At 38.7% G+C, this 19,053-nt stretch overlaps 1 protein-coding gene across 2 annotated transcripts in view; it reads left to right on the forward strand.

Moving 5' to 3' along the window:
- Positions 1-4,257: 4,257 nt before the first annotated feature.
- LOC115215020 (peroxisomal biogenesis factor 3-like) overlaps positions 4,258-19,053 on the forward strand; it is a 29,093-nt gene continuing 14,297 nt past the window's right edge. For both annotated transcript variants that reach the window (XM_029784140.2, XM_029784141.2), the window contains exons 1-6: positions 4,258-4,413; positions 11,522-11,606; positions 13,613-13,659; positions 15,233-15,314; positions 17,665-17,708; positions 18,905-19,029. In XM_029784140.2, the coding sequence (XP_029640000.1) occupies positions 4,341-4,413; positions 11,522-11,606; positions 13,613-13,659; positions 15,233-15,314; positions 17,665-17,708; positions 18,905-19,029 (456 nt within the window). In that variant the 5' untranslated portion in view covers positions 4,258-4,340. The remainder of the gene's footprint in view (positions 4,414-11,521; positions 11,607-13,612; positions 13,660-15,232; positions 15,315-17,664; positions 17,709-18,904; positions 19,030-19,053) is intronic.

Raw genomic sequence — 19,053 nt, forward strand, 5'->3', positions numbered from 1 at the left:
GAGAGAGAAGATAACTATGAACAACTGCTTCGAAACCTCCAGCTTCTATATCCGGATCAGAAATTTACATTTATACCAATAAAATTGGAGCACTTATTTTTCTAAGTAAATGCTTGACTGTCAGTCTGGATAAAATTGGATTTTCAGAAAGAGAAATCAGCCAACTGATTCGCACGCTACAAATACAATTTGTAAGCGGAACAGTAAAAATATACAAGACTTTTCTCAGGTTTATAATGTGACATTGTTTTCGTTATCTACATCCCACATGATGGAGCTTTGTATCTTTGGTTAGAAACCAACTCCTTCTTCAGAAGAAGAATATAAATGGTTAAATACAGAAGAGAACATACATGTACACTAACACACACACACTTCTATATTATAAGCACAAGGCCAGCAACTTCTGGGCAAGGGGACAGTCGATCTCGGTGAAGTTTGAACTCAGATCGTAAAGTCTGATGAAATGGCATCAAGCACTTGAAATACAGCGAATAAAAACATAATAGTCTTTACTAATGGCACTTTTTCGAAAATTTTGCTGACTCTTATACATCATTATTTCTTACTTTGTTTCTTCATAACTTTCAAAAAGAAAAAAAAAGGAAATTTTCTACAAATATCTTTCAGGTTCTGATTACATCGGAATTTAATGTATGCGTGTTTGTGAAATATTGTTGGGCGCGCATACATCGTGTATGTGCGTGTGTCGCCATGTTGAATCGTTAGCTCCTGCACTTTCTCTCTCCTTGTTTCTCTCCGTGTTTCTTTTCTGTGTATCTTTCTGTTGAAGAGCGTAGGCTCGAAACGTAAAAGACTTGTTTCATTTCTATTCCTGAGCGTCATACTAATACAATTGTTTGTTTGTACTCCACCTGCCTTCGTCTTTTGTTTATTTTCGTAAAGCTTCCCGTTATATATATACACACATACATACATACATATATATACACACACACATACATACATACATACATACACACACACACACACACACACATCTATATATACAGGTCTCAGGCCAGCAGTGTTTGGAGTCTGAAGATACGTTGTAAGGCTAAGCCTTTATGAGCGAGAAACCCAGGGTAACCCCATAAACCGGCCTACCCCACTATAATATTACATGCTCTACATCTTAGAGTGTGCTTCTCCACTGGATTTATGTATTTCTACAAACGGTAATATATATATATAATATATATATATATATATATATATATTATATATATATATATATATAATATATATATATAATGTGACCGCGTGTGTACCGTTGGCGATTTTTTTCGTCCCTTTTCCCTTACTTGGATCTTTCCTTTTCCTATGTTTCTGACGAAGAGCTCCGCTCGAAACGTTGAATCCTCCTTCTTTCTTTCCTTTCCTGAGCGTCCAATAACACTATACTTGTGCCACGTCCTTGCGTTGTGTTTTCTCTTTGTGTTTTCATGTTTGGATTAACTATATACATATATATCTTCTCCCCTCTCTAACATACACATCTTTTCTCCCCTTTCTATCCACTTAATACTACCACTACATTCTCAAATTTTCATTCACACCACAAGACCCTTTGAATGAACAGCACATGGAATCTACGTCTCCACACTTTCCATTTGTGATGACAAAATATGAACTCCTATTGGAATTTACACAACACATATAGGAACCATTCCTACCACTTCTACACACCACTTCCCCTGGATAATGAAACTGCAACTATAACATTTTAATACATTTCTATTTTTATCTCTGCATTCATTCTCCTATTTCCCTATATACTCCTTATTAGCTTTCTTTTCCAAAATAACTCCTTATATTGAACTCTAATATTTCCCTCTATTTAAACATTTCACATTGTCTCTGATGAAGGGATATCCCTAATATCCCAGAAACAGCTGTAAGACTATATATCTCTTTATAAATATCCTGAAAATTCCCCACAGCCTTGGTTTTATTGTGTGTGTGTATATGTATGTATGTATGTATGTATGTATGTATGTATGTATGTATGTATGTATGTATGTATGTATGTATATATATATATATATATATATATATATATATATATATATATATATATATATATATATATATATATATATATATATATATATATATATATATATATATATATATATATAACGGGAAGCTTTATGAAAATAGACAAAAGACGAAGGCAGGTGGAAAACAAACAAACAATTGTATTAGTATGGCGCTCAGGAAATATAAATAAAACAAGTCTTTAACGTTTCGAGCCTACGCTCTTCAACAGAAAGATACACAGAGAAAAAAAACACAGAAAGAAGGAGAGAAAAAATATGCGTGCAGTAACTAACGAATCAACATGGCGATCTGATTTCGGCCAGAAGTCAAAGATCAAACATGAGACGCGAGAGCGAAATTAGGGGAGATAATAGGGTTGAATGACCTACTCCAACATAAGGGTGTGTATGTGTGTGTGTGTATGAGAGAGTATTAGTGCGTATGAGAGGTCTGGACGTGTGTATGTATATATGATGTGATGTGTAAAGTCGTGTGGTGTAGTGTGGAGAGAGGAGAAGAGGGGGAGGGGGGAAGAGGAGGGGAGAAGAGGGGGAGGAGAGGAGGGGGAGATAGGAGGGGGAGAAGGAAGGGGAGTGAAAGACGGTATGGACACTTTGTTTTTGTTTTGGTGTCTCGCTCCGCTGTATACGACTATGAGGATTTGCATCCCCATCGAAACTCGTCTTTTTCCCAAAATTATAATGTAATACATGTCTTTGGTGTGGTAATTGTGTGCGGCTGAAGACAGGCTATTGACATACATATTACATCAATTATGCATTGATATAAACTGTCTAATAAAGCCCGAAACATATGTACCGCTAAATCCTTTGCATCCTGTTTTTCTTTTGATAAATATATATATATATATATATATATATATATATATATATATATATAATATATATATATATATATTATATATATATATATAGGTGCAAGTGTGGCTGTGTGGTAAGAAGCTTGCTTTTCAACCACATGGTTCCGGGTGCAGTCTTGTGAGTGTATTTGGTAGATGGAAACTGAAAAGAAGCCTGTCGTATATGTGTGTGTGTATGTTTGTGCTTGTCCCCCCCACTATCGCTTGACAACCGATGCTGGTATGTTTACGTCCCCGTAACTTAACGGTTCGGCAAAAGAGAGCGATAGAATAAGTACTAGGCTTACAAAGAGAAAGTTTTAGAGTTGATTTCCTCGACTAAAGGCAGTGCTCCAGCATGGCCACAGTCAAATGACTGGAACAAATAAAAGAATATATATATATATATATATACAGAAAGAAACTTTAAATTTAAAAAAAGAAGTTCTGTGATGTGTGTCACTGTGCGTGCCCCCACCATTTTTTTCCCACTCTAAATCCAGAGGTAATCGGAATTTACACCATCCGAAAGGTATTTGTAGAAAATTTCTTTTAAAAATATACATTTTTCTGGAAGTTCTGAATAAAAAGTAAAGTCGGAGAAGGGAGGAAACTTGTGTGGGTATACCGTCTTATAAATACTTCTAGTTAAAAACGTGTAAGTTGTCTATTTTCTCTCTGCCTAATATATGCACTTTTGAAATAAAAGCATTTGTTTTCTCCTTCAATTAAAGGAAAGAAAAAAAATGTAATATATTGTTTTTGTCTCAGTATTTCAAGTAAGCCATAAAAGTCTTTCTTATACATTCCCTTTTAACTGAAATTACGCCGCTGTTCTCCATATTTATGCCCGTGCACTCAGTTAACTGAACATCTAGGCTAAGTGGGTGGATAAATACTAGAGAAAGAGAGAGGCAGAGAGAAAGCGTACGTGTGAGTGTTTCGGTCTATAAACATTCAGAAAGATAAACAAAAGCAGGTAAATTTTAAAAGCCGGTGCTTGACGAAAAATGTCCCTTGGGATTATCTATTCTACACTGAAGTATATACGCGTGTCTTTATCTTTCAGAAATGCAATAAATTAGTGACAAAACGCATAAACAAGGACACCCATTAATTATAAATTTCGATTAAAATAAATAAATAAATCAAGAAAAAATTTTCGTATTTTTCTACTGATAAGAATATGTACGAAACTAAGACATAGCAAATTTGACGTAACCTATTACAAAATATATATAAAGATATTTTACAAAATACGTATAAAGATATTTTACGAAATGTGAATTTAAATCTAAATCATTTTACTTAACGTTTCCGAAGAAAAGAAGCATATTTTATTATTTTATAAACCATGCGTAAATACGAATTGAAGTCTTAACTATATCTGATATATATATATATTTATAAGATAATCAAGGCCTTGTTTTAATTAAAAATGTTTGATTGTTTTCGGAAATTCGTTAAACGGCATCAGCGCAAACTCGTCTTTATGGGAGTTTTGAGCAGTGGTAAATACCTTCTTTACACATATATTTGTATTATCTGTCATTAGTCCAATTTTCTGTTCGGTTCTATTAAATGGCATATGTTTATTTCTTATCTTTATACAAACTAACAAATTATATCAAAAAGAATATTAAACCCGGTCTTATGTAGACGTGGTGTATTTATGAAATATATATATATGTATTATAAATGTCTCGAATTAGCTTCTTTTTTTTTCCGGGCGAGCTTTACTGTTATGGGGGAAAATATCTTTTTTTTTCAGACATTTATAAACAAACTGACATAGGCACACACCGACATGCATAGAGGGTTTCTTTCAGTTTACGTCTACCAAATTTATTCACAAAGCTTTGGTCAGCCCGGGACTATAGCAGAAAACACTTACTCAAGGTGTCATACAGTGGAACAGAACTCAAAGCCACCTGGTTGCGAAGTGTATGTCTTACCTACACAGCCATAACCACCTGTCTTTATCAATATTAATACGAGACGTTAAGTAGGGAAGTAACAAGTTGTGAAAACTACCTTTAATTAAGAGGTGAGAGGTGGGTAAAATAATATAAACAGTATCTAGCATATTAAAAAGTTACGAAATGTATCTGTGTATAAGAGTATTTTTTCACCTTAAAAAATGGGTTGTTTTATGCACTAGCGTGTGGACCGCCCACGGCGGCCCTCCGTTTGCCGGAGACCACAAAAAACATTGCCTACAGCAGACCCAAAAGTGATTCCCCTTTAAAAGTGCCGCCCGAGGTGGACGCCCCATCTCTACGCTAGTGATCTTATGCCCCAGGTGTAAAAATGCGAGCCTTATATTCTAAGGGTAACAGTTGGGGCTTACCTGCCCTCTGTTTTGTTTCCTCAAAAACTGCCTGAAAAAAAGTGATATTTTCTAATGACATTTGCTACAAATGAGCTTCAGACGGCATAGATTCCGGATTATATTGGAATTTCTTGTGAAAATAATTTTCCGGGGGGTGAAGAGAGGAGTTTTATATGATTCACATCATGGGCTTTGTTTCCTCATAACTTTTAGAAAAATGGGTAATTTTTTCTGAATCTTTCCACAAATACCTTTCAGAGTGTGAAGATAATGATTTTATCGGAATTTAATTTGTTAAAAAAAAAAAAAAAGGTCGGCTGACACACATCACATACGTCTGTAAAACTTGAAATTTGGAAAAAAATGTGATGTGTTGTGTGTGTCCACCATTTTCCTTTTTGCATTGGATTTCCAATATAATCATAATTTACACACTCTGGAAGGTATTTGTAGAAAATTTCATTTAAAAATTACAATTTTTCTGAAAGTTATGAGGAAACAAAGCCAACTCGTGTGAATCTTCTGAAACTCTTCCCACTCTCACAGGAAAACATTTTCGCAACAAATTCCAATAATATCGGAATCTGCTTCATCAGAGGCATATTTGTAGAAAATTTCATTAAAAAAATATACATTTTCCTGTGAACTATGAGGAAACAAAGTTGGTGGGGTGGCACACTTGTGTAGGTATGGCACGATTGGTAGTAGGGAACTTACTCCTGCCTTAGTAACCACCAACGTTTCATGCCTATATATAGCTTACTGTTCATTTTATTCACCCACGTTTCGGTAATTACAAGAGACTAGGAAAAGTTCATTTCCACATAATGACACAGCTTGTTAATAATTTGCGAATTGACAGTCATTAGAACACTGGATAGATTCCTTTGCAGTCCTTGATTCAGTTCTCTGCACTCTGAGTTCAAACAGCCCCTTGGTCAACTTTGTCGTTCATCCTCCAGGGGTTAAATACAATCCCAGTCCTGTACTGAGTCAATCCCCAGCTCCACCATCTCTCTCTCTTGGAAGGTATCAACTGTGGTCAAACATGGAAAGAGCTGGACATCCCCAGGTGTCTACGTATGCGCATAATATGCCATATGTCACAACAGCTCCTTTATGACCTCATAAATTAACCCTTTTAATGTCAAACTGCTTAGGACTGCCCCTTGTTCTGCGATACAAACTTCATGTTTAAAATGGTCTGAATTAAACTTTCCATCCAAGTTTTATATTAAATTATATTTCAAACAACCAGCTTAATAGTGAGAAAGTTATTTACTAAATTCTTCATTATTATTTAACATCCATTTTCCATGCTGGCATGGGTTGGATAGTTTGACAGGCGCTGACAAGCCAGAGAGCTGCACCAGGCTCCAGTTGTCTGTTTTGGCATGGTTTCAAATGGCGGATGCCCTTCCTAATGTCAACCACTTTACAAAATGTACTGAGTGCTATTTATGTGACACCAGCACTAGTGCTTTTTACAAAGTTAATAGAACCAAATGTTGTGTATTTCAGTAGAAATATCATATCAAAAGGGGTTAAGGGCACAAAGCTGATACCAATGCATGTTATGCGTTTTCCCCTTCAAGTTATATTAAATCTGATCCCCACAACTTTTGCAAATTTTCTTGACAAAGTAAACCATCCCAAACATTTAAATTTAGCCACTGAATATTTGAGATTTTAGAGGAAGTTGATAATAAACCTCCCCAATTGAATTGCTTTGAAACTTTTGCTTTCCTCAGTCAGAGAAAATGGGAGGGTTTTAAACTAGACACATCTGTTTAGAAATTAATAACTATATGTTTCTACACCTGTTCATACAAAACCCTTTTAAAAATTAGTATATGGAAGATTCTTTCTCAAATATGTTTATATAACTTGTTGAATCATGTGTTTAACAGCTGAATAGTATCCAAAGTACTCGAGAAATTCTTGAAGATTGGTCTTGATGACTTAATTAAAACTGCAATATCATTTGATGACACTTCACCAAATGTTGTGCCAATGTATCTTTACAGTCTGTTGGAGTTTTTCCTGTGGTTTTTAACTAATTCTACGAGTCAGTTTTTTTTTTTAGTATAAATTAGATTTTGAGCATACTCTTGTTTCAATCATTTTGACTGCGGCCATGCTGGAGCACCACCTTTAGTCAAGTAAATTGACCCCAGGACTTATTCTTTGTAAGCCTAGTACTTATTCTATTGGTCTCTTTTGCCGAACCACTAGGTTACGGGGGACATAAACACACCAGCATCAGTTGTCAAGCGATGTTGGGGGGACAAACAGACAAACATATACACACATGCATACGTATATATATATATATATATATATATATATATAAAAGATGGGCTTCTTTCAGTTTCCATCTACCAAATTCACTCACTAGGTTTTGATTGGCCCGAGGCTATAGTAGAAGACACTTACCCAAGGTGCCACACAGTGGGAATGAACCCGGAACCATGTGGTTGGTGGTTGGTAAGCAAGCTACTTACCACACAGCCACTCCTGCACCTTCTGAATTAAAAAAAAAACCTGTTCACTCTTGGCTTACCAATATTTCAAATTGGTATGTTTATGTGAAAGGAGATTCACTGTTGAATTAGTTCATAGATATTGACATGGAAATGTTTGTACGATGTTGTATGGGAGTTGTGTTGCAAATCATCATCATTTAATGGCCATCTTCTATGCTGGCATTGGTTGTGATGGGTTGACGGGGGCTAGGAAGCCAGAGAGCTGTACCAGGCTCAATTGGCTGTTTTGTCATGATTTCTACTCCTTCCTATTATCAGCCACTTGACAGGATGTACTGGATGTTTTTTTTTGTGGCACCGATACCAGTGCTGTTTACATAGTGCCAACTGATTTGTGTATATGTATCAGTAGATATTTGGGGAAAATACCTGAATATATAAAAGTTCTATTACTGCTGAGATGCTTGCATGATCTCTTGTAAGATTACTATGTTAATCAAGTATACTCCAAATTAGCAAGGTATTGCTAATTAGCATAGCATTTTCTTATTTTTTATTTTTATATAGTGGTCGTATACTGTCAACTCAATATGACAGTCCCATAAGGGGATTACACCACCGCCATTTAGCCCTAGGAAACATCGTCTCCTGTCGGCTTTGACACATTTTCTGTGTCCTTATATTTGCAAAGGGGAGGCAATCACCCCCGAAAGCCGGGACAAAATGTAGTGTATGTGTGATTAAGAGGTTAACTTTCCAACAATCTGATTTCAAGTTCAATCTGGTTCCTTGGGGAAGTGTCTACTTCTATAGCTTGGGGCCAACCAAAGCTGTGTGAGTGGATTTGGTAGATGGAAACAGAAAGGAGCCAATGTGTGTGTTTATGTGTGTGTCATTGTTTTGACAGAGTGGCTAACTGGCTTCCGTGCCAGTGGCACTTAAAAGGCATCATTTAAGCGTGGTCACTACCAGCGTCGCACTACTGGTACTCGAGCCCCGTGCTAGTAGGGTATTAAGAGCACCATCCGAGCGTGATCGTTGCCAGAGCAGCTATCTGGCCTCCGTGCCGGTGGCACGTAAAAAAGCACCATTCGAGCGGGATCGTTACCAGCATCGCCTTACTGGTACCCACGCTGGTGGCATGTGTAAAAGATTCGAGTGAGGTCGTTGCCAGTGCCACCTAACTGGCCTCGTGCTGGTGGCACGTAAAAGCACCCACTACACTCTCGGAGTGGTTGGCGTTAGGAAGAGCATCCAGCTGTAGAAACTCTGCCAGATCAAGATTGAAGCCTGGTGCAGCCATCTGGTTCGCCAGTCCTCAGTCATATGTCCAACCCATGCTAGCATGGAAAGCGGATGTTAAACAATGATGATGATGATGATTACAGATAAACATCACCATCATACAAGTAGTGTCCTTCCTTTCTGATCTTCCATTGAAGACGTATCCAGTTCTAGAGAAATGTCACTTTATTTGAAAACAAGCGAGGGTTGAAGACAAGAATGACATTCACCTGTAGAAAATTTGCCTCAGTGAAATCTGTCTGACCCATGCAAGCATGGAAAAAGTGGACATTAAGGACACTGATGATGAATTCTTCCCTGAATTTGCTGGCAGTCCTGACATTCCATAGAACACCCATATGTATGACTTGAATTGCTCTCTTTTATCTGTACCTGACTTTATTAGCAGACAACAAATGGTGTAACACTTTTCCCAGTGGCTTTTGCACAGAAAAATGGCATTTATGGTTCAGCATTCTTATATAAATGTAAACTTCATCTCATCAAAGTTGACCCTTGTCCTGCACTCACATTACAATGCCTGTTATCATCGTTATTCACCGTTTATTTTGATATCCACTTTTCCTTGCTTGCATGGGTCGGACGGAGTTTATGTTCTATGTTCTCCCTGTTGCTAACCCTCACCTATTTCCAAGTAAGTATTTCCCTATGGCTAGACATGTTCTCATAGAATGTTGGGAAATGGGTGACACTGCCTGTATATCAGGGACGATCATTTACAACTATTATGTTGTAAAACAAGGAGACAGGAACACACACACATATATATCATCATCATCATCATTTAACGTCCGCTTTCCATGCTAGCATGGATTGGATGCATGACTGAGAGCTGGCGAACCAGATGGCTGCACCAGGCTTCAGTCTGATCTAGCAGAGTTTCTACAGCTGGATGCCCTTCCTAACGCTAACCACTCCGAGAGTGTAGTGGGTGCTTTTACGTGCCATAACTTGTTTACCCAAGTTGTAGCATTATCTCCTTTGAAACAGTTACCTTGCACTACAATACACCCGTCTCAGTGTTCCTGCCAGTTTTGCAATCCAGTCTGGAGCTCGTTTTCCATGAGCCAATTGAGGACATTCTGCAATTTGCTCTGGGCCTCAGCAACACCGTTAAAATGGTGACCTCTGATCTGCATCTTCATCCTGGGTAAGATGGAAGTCCACAGGTGCTAAATCTGGCAAATAGAGGGGCTCCGGAAGTGATACCATGTTATTCTTGATGAGAAACTCCAAGTGAAGAGAGCTCGGTCACATGGTGCATTGTCATCGTGAAGAATCCAATTCTTCGCGCTTCACTGATCTGGTTGCTTTCGCCGAATGTCTTCCCACAAACGCTTCAAGACGTCATTGATTCTCCTCCAACAATTAAGCAGAAGCTGATGAATTTTCTGCACATTTCCGGAGGCGACACCTGTGGCAGGTCTTCCAGATTGCTCATCGTCTTTCAGGGACGGTCTTTCGATGTTTGAAGCACCTGTGCCACTTGAAACGTTGAGCACGACCCATTGCCTTGTCGCCGTAAGCTTGCTGAAGCATGCACAATGTCTCTGTAGCAGAATTTCCAAGTTTAATGCAAAATTTCACGTCGGTTCTTTGTTCCATCTTCCTGTCCATTACATAAATCACAGATGACAGCATACACGTAATCACAAGAACACATATTTCACAACATGTGAAGTAAACACAGTGATGTCACTCGGCACACTGCCTCATGAAGGTCACTGCTGGCTCTCACTGCTCACACAACCATGTGCTGCCATCTGTTGGCACACAACAGAACTAGTCTAGCAACTTTTTGATACTATCTCATATATATATCATCATCATTGTTTAATGCCTGCCTTCCATGCTAGAATGGGTAGGATTTTCTCTCTCTCTATCTCTATCTCTCTCTCTCTATATATATATGTATATATAAATATATATATATATATATCACTGTGACCGACCAGGCTGTCAGATGTTGCTACACATCACTGGTCACAATGCGCTCACATTGTTTTAGCCTTTGAATGACGCCACCCAGCTGGTTAAGCGAGCAGGCCAAGAGAAGGAAGAGTGACAAATTTGTGCCGAAAGAGTACAGCAGGGATCACCACCATCCCCTGCTGGAGCCTCGTGGAACTTTAGTTGTTTTCACTCAATAAACACTCACAATGCCCAGTCTGGGTATCGAAACTGTGATCCTACGACCGCAAGTCCACTGCCCTAACCACTGGGCCATCGTGCCTCCACTATATATATATATATCATCATCATTTAACATCTTTTGTCCATGCTGCATGGGTTGGATGGTTTGACTGGGTTGGCAAGCTGGAAGGCTGCACCAGACTCCAGTCTGTTTTGGCATGGTTTCTACAGCTGGATACCATTCCTAACGCCAACCACTTTCAGAGTGTAATGGGTGCTTTTATGTGCCACCATACATGTATGTGTATGTGTGTGTGTGTGTACATAATTCTTCATAGAATTTTCTTACCATTTCTTTTCCAGGTGTATTCTTTGGATTAAAATATGTCCAATACAAAGTTGCAGAATTTCGAGTGAAAGAGGCCAGAGCAAATGCCATATATGCCAGGTAAATTAATGAAGCTAAAAGATAACGAGCTTAATTAATATTTATGATTGATGCATTCATCATATTTGTCCAATTTGTAGAAAACATGAAAGGAACAAGTATGAAGGTGGTGATGTTGATGTCTTACTTGTTTCAGTCATTAAACTGTGGCCATGCTGGGGCACCAGCTTGAAGAATTTTTATTCAAACGAATTGATCCCAGTACTTAATTACTCATTTTTTTGACTTAATGTCTTTTTTGCTGTACTGCTAAGTTATGGGGACATAAATGCATTGTTAAGCAATGGTGGAAGACAAACACAAAAACACACACATAGATATATAAATATATATAATATATATATAATAATAATAATAATAACGACGTGCAACCAAGAGAATACTCTCCATCAGGCATTTGCCATATTCTGAATGCCTTACTTCCCTGGGCATGTACACATTGAAACTCCGACATCTGGCAGCTGACTTGGCAGAGACCTATAAAATTATTAACCATCTTACAAACAATAACTCTGAGCACCTTTTCAAACTCCACCTGTCTAACACCCGTGGACATGTTTACAAAGTCAGAAAATAGCACAGCTCCCATGATTTCAGAAACATTTTTTTCACACTAAGAGTTGCTGAAGCATGGAACAAACTGCCGGCATCAGTTGTTAGTTGTCGGAGTACTGCATCCTTCAAAACTTCCATGCTTCTTGAGATTTGCTAACACTACACCTGATTTTCTCCCTCCCCTCCATGCACACGCAAGCATGTATCTGACTTATACACTGTTCACTTTCCAGACATTTGTACATTACTGCATATACTTTATACACACTTTTGACAAGTTGTGGTGCACCTGAGCACTGTATACAATAATTTCATTATTATTATTATAAATATATATATATATTTATGTATGTATAAACAATGATATATAGTGATTAACAAAAATATCAATAGAATTGTTTTTATAACCTGATTGCAATCCCGAAATTGTTTTTGAAGAAATATTTAGAGAAGCTATTTTTGAAATGGTTTATTGCAACAAAATTGTAATAAGAACTGAATTTCACATGGTGTATTTCTATTTAGTCCCTATATATAACTAGTTTAAGGAGAGTTTACAAAAAAAACAGAAGACAAAGACAGGTTGTGTACAAAACAAACAGATGTATTAGTATAATGCTCAGGAATAGAAAGTCTTTTACGTTTCGAGCCAACGCTCTTCTACAGAAAGGGACACAGAAAAAAACAAGGAGAGAAAAAAATGCATGTAGTGGCTACCGATCTATCATGGTAACTGAAATATAAATAGTTTAACCTTTTTGTTACCATATTTTTCTCGAAATACACTTTGTTTCAATTAATTTTGAAAATAATAAATTTAGTAAAATTACTTCAGCTGGCGTTTGGAACATAAATCAACAGGAAATTTGGGTGAAAAGTTTTAATTTAGAACCCATTAAAAAGGGGAATTTATATCAGAACTAGGGGTAGTCTTAGGTGGGTTGGGACCAAAATGGTTAAGCTGCTGGTTATGATAGTCTGGGCATTTTAATAAATCATCATCATCGTTTAACGTCCACTTTCCATGCTAGCATGGGTTGGACAGTTCGACTGGGGTCTGGGAAGCCAGGAGGCTGCACCAGGCTCCAGTCTGATCTGGCAGTGTTTCTACAGCTGGATGCCCTTCCTAACGCCAACCACTCCGTGAGTGTAGTGGGTGCCTTTTACTTGCCACCGGCACGGAAGCCATGTTTATATATTTTGAAAATCATGAAGAAATTATTGAAATAATTTTGGGATTATGCTGATGTCTGGAATGAAATTTTGATGGAAGATTTTGATTTCACAGGAAGTTTGTATTGTAGAAACAGGGATGGTCCTGGTTGGGTTGATATCAAAAGAGTTATGAATTATTGCATAAATTCTTTCTTTCTTTCATGTATATTCTTCAATAACCTTTCAGTGATTTCCTTTTATTCATTTAGTGTTACCATTTTCTCATTCTTCCACAGGAAGCAACATCACTTTACCAGTAATCAAAAAACATGCAACTGCACAGGTAAATAAATTTTATTATTTTTCCCCTGTTAAATAAAGGCTCCTGGCTTAGTAGTTTGGAGTGGAGGTGCAATGGCCCAGTGGTTAGGGCAGTGAACTTGCAGATGTAGGATCGCGGTTTCAATTCCCAGACCGGGCGTTGTGTTTATTGAGCAAAAACACCTGAAGCTCCATGACGCTCTCGCAGGGAGCAGTGGTGAACCCTGCTGTACTCTTTCATCACAACTTTCTCTCACTCTTTCTTCCTGTTTCTGTTGTACCTGTATTTCAAAGGGTCAGTCTTGTTACACTCTATGTCACGCTGAATCTCCCTGAGAACTCCGTTAAGGGGTACACGTGTCTGTGGAGTGCTAAGCCACTTGCATGTTAATTTCACGAGCAGGCTGTTCCGTTGATCGGACCAACTGGAACCCTTGTCGTCATGACCGACGGAGTGCCACAAATGGTTTGGACATTCAATTCAGCTCATAATCATAATGTTGAGGTTTTGAGCTCTTAACTGAGCAGTGTGTGCCCTTGAGCAAGGCACTTCATTCTACATTGCTCCAATTTACAGATTTTAAAATGAGTACCAGTTGAGTGTTGGTGCAGCTCCCTGTCTCTTTCCTGCTGTCACAGCCTTACTGTTCCACTGAGTTAAAAGCTGGGAGAGCCAACAGTGTGTCTGTGTCTGCACATGATTACATAAGCATCTATAGGAATTAACCATTGTGTAGTACATGTCACCAAACCATACTCATTCTACAAATAAGAGCTGGCTCTTCCTCATTTGTTTATAGTATTTCACTGTATGAGCTAAAAGCTGGCACTCTACCCTTTGGTTACAACAATGAGGGTTCCTGTTGATCTGATCAACGGAACAAACTACTTGTGAAATTAGCATTCAAGTGTCTGAGTACTCCATAGACATGCATACCTATTTTTTTAATTCCGACAAGGGGCTAAACATAGAGAGGAGAAACAAGGACAGACAAACGGATTAAGTCGATTATGTAACTGGTACTTATTTAATTGACCCCGAAAGGATGAAAAGCAAAGTTGACCTTGGCGGAATTTGAACTCAGAACGTAACAGCAGGCGAAATACGGCTGCGCATTTCGCTCAGCGTGCTAACATTTCTGCCAGCTCGCCACCTTTACATAGACTTGCATACCCTTAACATTACTCTCGGGGAGATTCAGCATGACACAGAACGTGACAAGGCTGGTCCTTCAAAATGATGGTACTCTTCATTTTGCCAGTTGAATGAAGTAACATGAAATAAAGTGTCTTGTTTAAGGACACAATGCACTGCTGGGTATTGAACTCATGACCTTATGATTGTGAGCAAGATACCCTAGCCACTAAGTCATGCACCTTCTCACTTTGGTGCATAATGGTTGGTGGATGTAGGCAGATACTTGCAATACAATAAGACTATGGAAGAAATAACGAGAAAAAACAGTAAGAATCGGGTTCTCTGAGAGAAATTATGTAATGCAGACCAAGACTGATTTTGTGTCATTTTAATCATGTGACTGGTTTATAACGGTATTTTGAAACTGCTCATAGATGTCTGTTTTCTCTTCCAACAGCCTTATCAATGCTACCAAACCTTAGGGAATGCCTTCTGAATGCTATTGACACAGAAACTCTTACAAGGCAGCTTAAAATCAGGTATACATTTTTGTCATAGTCACTTAGTAATTATATATTTAGTTACTGTGTATGTTGTCTTTTTGTCTTGGTATTGTGGTGTGATAATTGTAAATAAGTCTCACTGTCATACAAGCAACAACATTCATTTCCAGTCATGTCTGGCTGTGGAGAATATTACTTTGCTTGGAAGTAGACGAGGTTTCAGTGGTGACAGGAAGGTCATCTTGCTTTTGAAATCTACCTTGATAAACTCTATCCAAACCATGTAAAACCATTAAAATGATGATAATGATACTGAGTTTCATACATATATTCTTTTACTCTTTTCAGTCATTTGACTGTGACCATGTTGGAGCACCACCTTTAGTCGAGCAAATCGACCCCAGGACTCATTCTTTGTAAGCCTAGTACTTATTCTATCGGTCTCTTTTGCCGAACCACTAAGTTATGGGGACGTAAACACACCACCATCGGTTGTCAAGCGATGTTGGGGGGGACAAACACTGACACACACACACACACACATATATACGACGGTCTTCTTTCAGTTTCCGTCTACTAAATCCACTCACAAGGCTTTGGTCGGCCCGAGGCTATAGTAGAAGATACTTGCCCAAGGTGCCACATAGTGGGACTTAATCCGGAACCACGTGGTTGGTAAGCAAGCTACTTACCACACAGCCACTCCTACACCTATATTTACTTTTAGTTCTTGTTACTCAAATTCAAATAAACATATATTACATGTATTGAGTACTTTCTCCTCCATTTGTAAGGCAGGTTCACTTGGGCCAAAGAGAAGCAGGAGTTGAGTGTTGAGTTGTGGCCTAAAGTGGTGAATTGGTCATTAAACTATGTAGGTAGGAATGTTTCCCGTTGCCAGAGCAGCCAACTGGCTTCTGTGCCAGAGGCACGTAAAAGGGCACCATTCGAGTGTGATTGTTACCAACGTTGCCTTAGTGGCACCTGTGCTGGTGGCATGTGTAAAAGGATTCAAGCGAGGTCGTTTCCAGTATTGCCTGACTGGCCCCCATGCCGGTGGCACGTAAAAAGCACCCACTACACTCTCGGAGTGGTTGGCGTTAGGAAGGGCATCCAGCTGTAGAAACTCTGCTAGATCAAGATTGGAGCCTGGTGCAGCCATCTGGTTCGCCAGCCCTCAGTCAAAATCGTCCAACCCATGCTAGCATGGAAAGCGGACATTAAACGATGATGATGATGATGTGTCCATCTGGCTTTATGTCCATTTGGTATTGTGTCTGTTCAGCTTTATGTTCATTCGACTCCTTGTTTTTTGGCAAGAGTGCATTCGGCATCCAGTCTGCACATGTCTGAAGACTGCATCGTGCCCTAGGGTCTGTTTTGGTATTGTTTCTGCCGCTGGATGCCCTTCCAAATACCAGCTTCTTTACAGTGTGTGCTGGGTGCTAGTTTTGTGTCATTGGCACTTGTGAGGTCACCGAGCATCTTGCTAGATTGTCAACCCCAAGGCAGTGGCTTTATGTGAGGAAATGAAGGGCTTAAAGTATGAGAAGGAGCCAGAGCAAAATGGGTATTTTACTGTAGTGGAGCCACATGGATGGATACTCACATTTTAGAAGAGGTGGTGGGGTGGAGTGGGGAAGAGAGGAAATTTAAGCATGTGTGAATCCTCGTTGTGTGAGTAAAAGCGAAATGAGGAGGAGGAAGAGGAGCCAGTGGGGTGGGTAGGGGAGTAGGGGGAGGGTGTGTGTGAATATAATGGTCAAGTGTTGAGTGGATGATAAATAGGGGAGGAAGGGAAGAGTAGGTGACAACTGTAGAGATTGGGTAGGGTCGAGGGATGGGTACAGTGAATGTGGAAAGAGTTGGGGGTGAAGAATAATGTTACAGTGGACAGGGGAACAAGGTGAGAGAGATGAGGTGGTGGGGAGGCAGTCTTAGCGCAATGAGAGAGTGAGCAGTATATGGTGGTGGAAGAGGCGAGATGATTTGGTGGTTCATGGTGGTGGTGCTGGCGGGGTGGAGGGGTCAGTGTAAGATGTTGGCAGAGAGGACAGTATCAAAAGGATGCTGGATTATATAGTGAGAAGGATTAATGGAATCGAGGGGAAAGCGGCAGTTTGAGAGATGATGAGTAGAGGATGTCCTGAAAAGGAACTTGGTTGAGGGCCCAGGTACACACACACACACACACACACACACAGCACTTTCAGAACTTAGTCTTGCTGTGTTGGGCTGATCTTCTTATGAACTGCAAATCACAAGATACACACACACATACACACACACATGCAATAAATATATCTACACATATACAGCATACATTTAAATGGCAAGTATTGGTGATTTGGTTTATTGTGTGTTTCTTTTCTTTCGCTTTTTCCAGTCCAGAAAATCAACTTCAGATATGGAATCAACTAAAACTATTAAGTAAGTAGACTAATCTTAATCCTTGACAGAAAACTCTTTTTATGAACAGTTAATCCCATCTTTTCAGAAGAAACCATTTAACAGATTCAGATTTTGTCTTTTGTTATTCAGCCATGCGATATACCACAGCTTTTACCTATTTATAAGATATCCCTCTTATTCATTGCTGTCTCACAGTGTCACCTAACTGGCTCTCGTGCTGGTGGCACATAAAAATCACCATTCGAGCATGGTAGTTGCCATTGCCGCCTGACTGGCTCCTGTACAGGTGGCACGTAAAAAGCACCATTTGAGCATGGTTGATGCTAGTACTGCCTAACTGGTGGCACATAAAAGCACCCACTACACTCTTGGAGTGGTTGGTGTTAGGAAGGGCATCCAGCTGTAGAAACTTAGCCAGATCAGATTGGAGCCTAATGCAGCCTCTAGCTCACTAGCCCTCAGTCAAACCATCCAACCCATGCCAGCATAAAAAGTGGATGTTAAATGATGATGATGATTTCTGTTGAAATACATTCTTGTTATTTCAATTGGTTTTTGAAAATAATGAAGAATTTCGTAAAATATCTTTGGCATTGTGAAGCTGGTGTTTGGAATATAAATTAAATTGAAACTTTTGATACAAGGTTTTAACTTAGTCCACTTTAATCATCATCATCCTACTTCCGTTTTCCATGCTGGCATGGGTTGGGTGGTTTGACAGCAGCCAGCAAGCCTAGGAACCGCAAAAGGTTCTGCTGTCTGTTTTTGGCTTGGTTTTGATGCCCTTTTTAACGCCAACCACTTCACAGAGTGTACTGGGAGCTTTTCTTTTTATGTGGCACGTACCTTTGTTTCAACTGATTTTTGAAAATAATTAAGTATTTAGTAAAACTACTTTGTCATTATTAATTAACCTGATGTAATTTAAATTAAAATTTTCCATAAAAATTGGCATGAAATTTTTATGGAAAATTTTAATTCGAATCACTTTAAAACTGGGAGTTTATATCATAGAACCAAGAACAGTCTCAGGTTGGTTGGTGCCAGAAAGGTTAAGACATCAGTATGTGATTTGAGGGTAATTTAACTGTATTTGTTAGTGAGTCAAGTGGGTGCATGTAAAAATCTGTCATTGAAGATCTCTAACAAATGTTACGATTGGTGACATAACCATGTGCAAACATTACTCCCAAGTTTATTTTATTTGTTTACAGGTTTCACCCGAACCATATCTGCTGTTTATTTGTGTAGTATGCTAGCTCTGCTGCTCAGAGTTCAACTCAATGTTATCGGTGCATATATTTACAGAGATAAATTTATAGAAAAGACAAGTGATATTGTAAGTTAAATTCTAGTTTAAAAA

Source organism: Octopus sinensis, linkage group LG8, assembly GCF_006345805.1.
Source record: "Octopus sinensis linkage group LG8, ASM634580v1, whole genome shotgun sequence".
Taxonomy (NCBI): domain Eukaryota; kingdom Metazoa; phylum Mollusca; class Cephalopoda; order Octopoda; family Octopodidae; genus Octopus; species Octopus sinensis.